This window comes from Uranotaenia lowii, chromosome 1 (genome assembly GCF_029784155.1).
Source record: "Uranotaenia lowii strain MFRU-FL chromosome 1, ASM2978415v1, whole genome shotgun sequence".
In the NCBI taxonomy this organism is placed as follows: domain Eukaryota; kingdom Metazoa; phylum Arthropoda; class Insecta; order Diptera; family Culicidae; genus Uranotaenia; species Uranotaenia lowii.
Window position 1 is genome coordinate 78,304,164 of NC_073691.1, and position 8,019 is coordinate 78,312,182.

The 8,019-nt window shown below is 37.5% G+C and overlaps 1 protein-coding gene across 1 annotated transcript; it reads left to right on the top strand.

Annotated features, from left to right (window-relative positions):
• Nucleotides 1–658: 658 nt before the first annotated feature.
• Nucleotides 659–7,731, top strand: LOC129739722 (uncharacterized). The gene is made up of 2 exons (XM_055731227.1): nucleotides 659–1,067; nucleotides 5,979–7,731. The coding sequence occupies exon 2, from the start codon at nucleotides 5,985–5,987 to the stop codon at nucleotides 7,530–7,532; it is 1,548 nt and encodes a 515-aa protein (XP_055587202.1). The 5' UTR covers nucleotides 659–1,067; nucleotides 5,979–5,984; the 3' UTR covers nucleotides 7,533–7,731.
• The last annotated feature ends 288 nt before the right edge of the window (nucleotides 7,732–8,019 follow it).

Consider the following 8,019-nt stretch of genomic DNA (forward strand, 5'->3'; position numbering starts at 1 on the left):
ATGTGCCAATTTTCATTACAATTCTATGCTCAATCAAGAGAATATCGTAAAAACAGTAAACAGATAATAACCCCTTTTGCCGACCCCTGAGTCAAGATTTGAAACCTGAAAGCAAAAGAGCGTCCCTCAAAACTCCTATGCGGAAATTTTCATCTCAATCCAATGTAGAATAACGTCAAAATCGCAAAAACATTAAAGTTGGGTATGGACGACTCCTTCAACCGACTTCTGATCCGCAATTCGAAACTTGAAATCGATTGCTAGTCTTTCAAAACACTCATGTGCTAATTATCATCACAAAACAGTGTATAATAACACCAATATCGCCAAAACATTAATCAGTGAATATGGACGACCCCTTTTGCCGACCCCTGACCCTAAATTTGATAACTGTAATCGATTGCTCGTCTCTCGAAACATTCATGTGCAAATTTTCATCACAATCCGACGGAAAATAACGTCAATAACGTGAAAACAAAAATCTAAAAACATTTTTCATCATTCCTGGTCCTAATGAGCATCCATGCCAAATTTCAGATCTCTAGCTCTTAAGACGGCTGAGTCTATAGAGGACAAACAAACAAACAAACAAACAAACAAACAAACATACAGATAATTGCTTTTTATATATATATATAGAGTTACGGTAGAACCCGACCAAGTATAGATCACCTGACGTGGAGACATGCCAGCCATCAGCAGCGCACCTGCGAGACTGCAAGCTCAGCAGTTAATCACCATAAAAGGCCTTGCCGTCCACATGCTCGCTCTCTTGGACCTCGACCTTCATAGTGAAAACATTGTGTAGTGATTATTGTTAAGGTAAAAGTGTGTAATGGACAAATAAAGCTTTTTAAAAAAAGCAAACCAGGACTCCATCCTGTAATTGGCGCAGCCTACGGTAGGTGCGTTAGTAAGTGAAGTGAAAAACAGTGTATAGGTGAAGTGAATTTCCAAGGAAAGGAACAGCCGCAAGAGAGCCTCCGCGACTAAGCATCTGACCAAGGTTGGAGTTGAGGGGCCACCGCACGACACTCCTAACGTACCGCCGGCCAACGATTGCAAGGGTAAGTTTTTTTTTCTTACATTTTTCTAAGTGTTAAGTTAAGAATATTAAAATTTTCCCGCTGTGCGGTGATCATTATTTTGATTGATGTTTAGTTGTTCTAAGAGAGGCTAACATCAAAATAAATTGTGTGACGAACCGCCCGGAGTTAGAATCGTTCCAAGAGAAATTCTACTCCACGCGAGACTGTGGAGTTCTAAGAGAACCACAGTTCAGCAGTTCTACACGAGTTCTGAGAGAACGTGTAGAATAACAAAAAAAAAAAAAAAAAACGCGCCCCGGGCAAACATTAATGCCGAAAGAGCGAAAAATAAAAAACGCACTAGCGAAAGCCCGCAGTGAGTTACTGAATTCTGCTAACATAACATAATCAGATTATAGCACCGATTCGGATTCGTCTGGAGATTTTGCACACGTTCCGGTGAAAAATCTACCAAACCTGACGAACCTTTCAATAGACGGATTTCCTTCTCAAGAAAAAACTACCATGGAGGAGATTATAGATCAATTGAACTCCATGCGTCTGATGATGGAGACGTTTAGAAATAAACAACTGGAACAGGACCAAAGGTTCCAAAGTTTAAGTTTTCCCACCATGAATGTGGAAAACTTATTCAAAATTCCGGATCCTATAAAAATGATCCCGAATTTTGACGGTAACCGCAAGCAGTTATCGTCATGGCTCGCTACTGCTGAGCAAATATTAGACAATTTTGAGCCACTAGTGACTCAAAATCAATTTAAACTCTACGTTACAGCAATAGCAAATAAAATTACGGGACGAGCAAAAGACATTTTGTGCCTCGCTGGCAACCCCGAAAGCTTTGCTGAAATAAAAGAAATACTGATAAGTGCACTAGGTGACAGACAAGAACTTTCAACCTATAAAAGCCAACTATGGCAGTGCAAAATGGCAGAGGGAACATCAATCTCCAATTATCACCAAAAAATAAAGGAGATTGTGCAAAATATCAAAACATTAGCCAAACAAAAACCTTTATACAAGGAAAATTGGGCGGCTATAAACGCTTTTATTGAAGAGGACGCGCTTGCGGCGTTTATCGCAGGCCTATGTGAACCCTATTTCGGATATGCTCAGGCAGCCCGACCTGCAGACATAGAAGATGCTTACGCATTCCTATGCAAATTCAAATCAAGGGAGGTTGCAGCCCTTAACATTAGAAGTCAGGACTTCAGAAAAAATCCTAAAAAAGATTTTGAACAAAGAAACCAAGGCACACATTCAAAATCGTTCAACACACAAAAACAAAGCACACCCCCACCCATGACCGACGGATTTAGACAACCACCTCCACAACCGATGGACATAGACCCATCTATCAGAAGTAGATTGACATTGAATAAAAAATTAATAAACAATCAAGAAATCGAAAACGAGGATAGAGACTTAAACGAACAATCCGACGAGGATGATGCAGATTTAAATTTTTGCACAGTCCAACTTCAACCAAAAGTACCCTAAACTATTTACCCTATTTAAAATGCAAATTCAAACATTCAAATTTGAATATCCTATTAGACACTGGAGCAAATAAAAACATAATTCGACCAGGTATTTTCCCAAACACCATAAAAATTACAGACACTAGTATCACGAACATGATGGGAAGAAAAACTATTAACAAAAAAGTGACCGAAAATGTTTTGAGCCCAAAACTTCCAACTCAAACGTTTTACGAATCAGAATTTCATAGTTTTTTTGATGGCATCATTGGTTCGCAATACATGGCCCAATGCAACGCTAAAATCGACTATCCAAAAGGAACCATCACTTTCCTAAATATTACTTTCCCCTTTTCAAAATACTTCCCCAAGCAAAAGGAAACCCACCACACGATCACCGTAAATACAACTAAGAACGGCGATTGGTTAGTTCCCACATTTCAACAATTAGATGAAAATATTTGCATTCAGCCGGGTTTGTACAGATCTGAAAATTTGAAGTCAACGATTAATGTAACGACAAAATCTAAAAAATTACCTCAATGTTTCCCTAAACTGAATTTAAATGTAAACAATTTTGACACAATTACACCGATACTAACAAATAATCGGAAAGATCTAACCGAACAGGACATAGAAAACCTGATAAGAACATCCCATTTATCAGCATTCGAAAAAAAGAAACTGATTAACATCATTTACAAAAATCAAGCTGTACTTTTAAAACAGGGAGAAAAACTTTCTGCGACTACAGCAATTACTCACAGAATAAATACAATAGACGATCGACCGGTATATACAAAAAGCTATCGTTACCCTTACCATTTCAAAAAGGATGTCGAGGAGCAAATTCAAGAATTGCTCGATAATGGGGTAATCAAACCATCCGCCAGTCCGTATTCATCACCAATTTGGGTAGTTCCCAAAAAAGTAGATGCATCAGGAAAAAGGAAAGTGAGAATAGTTATCGATTATAGGAAACTTAACGAAAAGACCATAGACGATAAATTCCCAATGCCACAGATTGAAGAAATCCTAGACAGTCTTGGTAAATCTGTCTTTCAACAATCGACTTAAAATCTGGATTTCATCAAATTCCGATGGATCCTGCACATATGGAGAAGACTGCTTTCTCTACTGATAAAGCAGTATATCAATTTACAAGGATGCCTTTTGGTCTCAAAGGGGCACCAGGGACATTCCAAAAATGTATGAATAGCATTTTGGCAGAATACATAGGCTCAATTTGTTTTGTATATCTTGACGATATCATAACAATCGGTTATAACTTAGAAAACCATTTGGGAAATCTTGAAAAAGTTTTGAAACGTTTGACTGACTTCAACCTCAAAATTCAGCTGGACAAATGCGAATTCCTAAAGAAAGAAACGGAATTTTTGGGACATATTATTTCCAGCGACGGAATAAAACCCAATCCTGAGAAAATTAGTAAAATTATCGGCTGGCCTTTGCCAAAAAAACGCGAAGGAAATTAAACAATTTTTAGGCCTGGCAGGTTATTATAGAAGATTCATTAAAGATTTCTCTAAAATCACCAGACCAATGACGAAGTACCTAAAACAAGACACAGTCATAGATAAAAATGATAAGGAATTTTCTTCGGCTTTTAATACGCTAAAACAAACTATAGCCACCGATCAAGTTCTTACTTACCCTCAGTTTGAACTACCGTTTATTCTTACAACGGATGCCTCAGGATTCGCATTAGGCGCTGTGCTTTCGCAAACTCAAGACAATATAGAAAGACCTATTGCATTTGCATCAAGAACGCTTAATGACACAGAAACTCGGTATGCCACAATAGAGAAAGAGGCTCTAGCTATAATCTGGGCCATTAATAAATTCAAACCTTACCTATACGGAGCTAAATTTACTCTAGTAACTGACCATAAACCTTTGACATTCATAAAAACATCTGAAAAAAATGCTAAAATTTTGCGCTGGCGCTTAGAACTCGAAAATTATGACTTCACTGTCAAATACAGAGAAGGAAAATCGAATGTGGTTGCTGATGCTTTAAGCAGACTACCAATTGACATTAACCTGAATTCAAATGAAGACGCAACTGAATCAGAAGAGGACGACGATGAAACCGTCCATTCGGCTGACACTTCGGATGATTATTTCATAAATTCAACTGAGCGTCCACTGAACTATTATAGAAATCAAGTAATTTTTAGATATGGTACTCATAACATAGAGTCTATCACATACCCATTCGTAAATTATCGCAGAACGATAATAGCCATGCAAAACTACGATGAAGCATCTATAACAGAGTTTATAAAAAAATACCATAATGGCAAACAGATGGCAATTCTCGCCCCAGAAAACCTTATTAACCTTATCCAAATTTGCTATAAGAATCATTTCAGCCAATCCGGATACTTCGTTTTAGCCCATCATCAAGTAGAAGATGTCACCATAGAAGCAAGGCAATGCACAATCATCTCCCAAGAACACGACCGTGCACACCGAGGAGTAACTGAAGTAGTTAACCAGCTACAGCGAGCATACTTTTTCCCACGTATGCATAGCAAGGTTAAAGCTATCATCAACTCATGTGTCATATGTAATCGACACAAATATGAAAGAAAGCCTTTTAATATCAAAGTCAGCCCTAGACCAATAACAAACAAACCCTTTCAAAGAATCCATATGGATATTTTTATTATCGACAGGTGTAGTTTTCTCTCATTAGTAGATTCTTTTTCAAAACACTTGCAAATGATCTACCTCAAGTCAAAAAACCTAACAGACGTTCAAAAAGCCTTAGGAAAATACATATCTTTGTTTGGCGTTCCAGAAACAATTATCACAGATCATGAAACAACATTTTTGTCAATTCAATTTAAAAACTTTTTAGCTAGCCTCGGCACAAGATTAGAATACGCTTCTTGTTCAGAGACCAACGGTCAAGTAGAAAGAACGCACTCCACAATAATCGAAATTTTCAATACAAATAAACACAAATACTCAGGAATGAATACAAAATCAATAACCAAACTTTCCGTTGCTTTGTATAATGACTCTGTCCACTCAACAACAAAATTCAAACCCAATGAATTAATCTTCAATCAAAATAATATCAGTGAACCCGCACGAATTATAGCAGATGCTCAAAGATTGTTTCTAGAAGCTAGGAAGAACATTCAAAACTCTCAAGAGAAAATCTTAAGGAGAAATTCTAACAAAGAAGAACCCCCTATTTTAACAGAAGGTGATAACGTTTACGTTATTCCAAATATTAGAACGAAAACCCAACCTAGAGCAAAAGAAACTAAAGCATTACATATTTCAGAAAAAACGTTTAAAAATCCTAAAGGTATAAAAAGACATAAGAGAAAAATCAAACGCCCAAAAAAGCAGCAATAACAGTAATTCATTCTAAATTTTCTTCTTTTCAATCTTTTCCTCTCTCCCTCAGTGCAAAATGTTAATTCACCTTATATATTGCATTACATTGCTAAAAATTATACACACGCAAGAATTAGAAATTACAAATCTGTATGAAAATCCTATCCTTTTAATAAAAACCGACAAATGTAAAATTCAAACAGGGGTAATAAAAATTGTGCACCCCATTAATCTAACAGATATTGAAATAACAATTCAACTACTATCGAACATTGCATATAAAAAAATACAAGACTCTGATCCATTAACGGTAATAATTAAACAAAAAGTTAAACAACTATACAATAACTTTTATCAAATTAAGCCGTCGAAAAGAGTGAAGCGATGGGACATCATCGGAACAACCTGGAAATGGATTTCGGGCAGCCCGGACGCGGAGGACCTCAGGATCATCAACGGATCGCTGAACCACCTTGTCAGCGAAAACAATCAACAAGTCAAAATCAACAATCAGATCAACGATCGCATTCTCCAATTAACGAACTCGATCAACACAATTGCAGTCAACTCCCAGGTCAACAAAATACTCCTTAATGAAATCGACATCATAACCACCATCGTGAACATAGACACTTTGAACAAACTACTAACTGATATCCAGGATGCAATACTTCTATCGAAAACTCTCACGGCGAATAGCAGAATTCTGTCAATGGCAGAATTACATCTCATCTATACACTACTTGAAGAACAAGGAGTCTACTCTGATCTACCAGAAGAAGCGATGAACTACGTCACTCCAAAGATAGCAACCACTCAAGACACCCTTCTGTACATCCTACAGGTACCACAACTATCACCAAAAGAGTCATCGATTTTTCGGTTGTTCCCGCTAAACAATTTCAATACGGTAATCAAAAATTGTCCCAACTACATCATCAAACACGGGAAAGAGTTATTTCTTACAACAGAACCATTGCAGTACGTACAGCAATCATCATTCATCCAGCCCTTCTCCGATGAATGCATTTTACCTATGATCATGGGCACCAAAACCCATTGCGAAACCATCAGTGATAACAAAACAAAGACAACATTTGTCTCAGAAAACTCCGTTCTCATTACCAACGCCAAAAATGACCTATTGTCAACAAATTGTGGTCCCGACAACAGAACTGTGAGCGGAAATTTATTGGTTTCATTCATCAACTGTACGATCAGCTTCAACCAACAAAACTTTACATCCAAAGAATTGAGGATGAAAGCAGAAATTTTGCAAGGATCTTTTCATAACCTAATCGTGGAGAGAAAACTTGCAAATGTTCCCGATATAAAGATAATCAACAACAACACAATCCAGAATCGACAGAAACTGGATCACATCTACCTCAAACAGTACAAAAATGATGTTTGGAACTGGAGCTTATTCGGAGGCCTTTCGCTATCGACCATTTCAGCTATCATCATTTTCACGTTCATGTTAACTTTCTACAAAGACTTATCCAACAGACTCTCTAAAAGGACACGCCATAGAAGATGTAAAATTGCAGCAAAGAATTCAAGTGTCGAGGACGCCACTTTTTCACCCCCCGGAGGAGTTACGGTAGAACCCGACCAAGTATAGATCACCTGACGTGGAGACATGCCAGCCATCAGCAGCGCACCTGCGAGACTGCAAGCTCAGCAGTTAATCACCATAAAAGGCCTTGCCGTCCACATGCTCGCTCTCTTGGACCTCGACCTTCATAGTGAAAACATTGTGTAGTGATTATTGTTAAGGTAAAAGTGTGTAATGGACAAATAAAGCTTTTTAAAAAAAGCAAACCAGGACTCCATCCTGTAATTATAGATTTATTTTTTTCTTACCTGTTTTTCAATCAGCACTTTTCAGTGCTAAAATTATTTTCATTTTATTTAATTCATATTTTTCTCTTTTCTTCCCAGCATGGGGAAGTCATCGGCCGGCTCAAGAGCCGGTAGAAAGCAAATTGCCGAAACTAATTCAGGTCCATCGCCCAAAAAAGTTGAAATTTCCAATTCATTCGATGTCCTTCATAACATCGGTGATGAGAAAGTATTCATATTTAATTCTGATAAGAGTACTAAGAAAC

Bases quoted from the DNA above. Each gene is read 5' to 3' on its own strand.
- LOC129739722 (XM_055731227.1), top strand. From the start codon at position 5,985: ATGTTAATTCACCTTATATATTGCATTACATTGCTAAAAATTATACAC.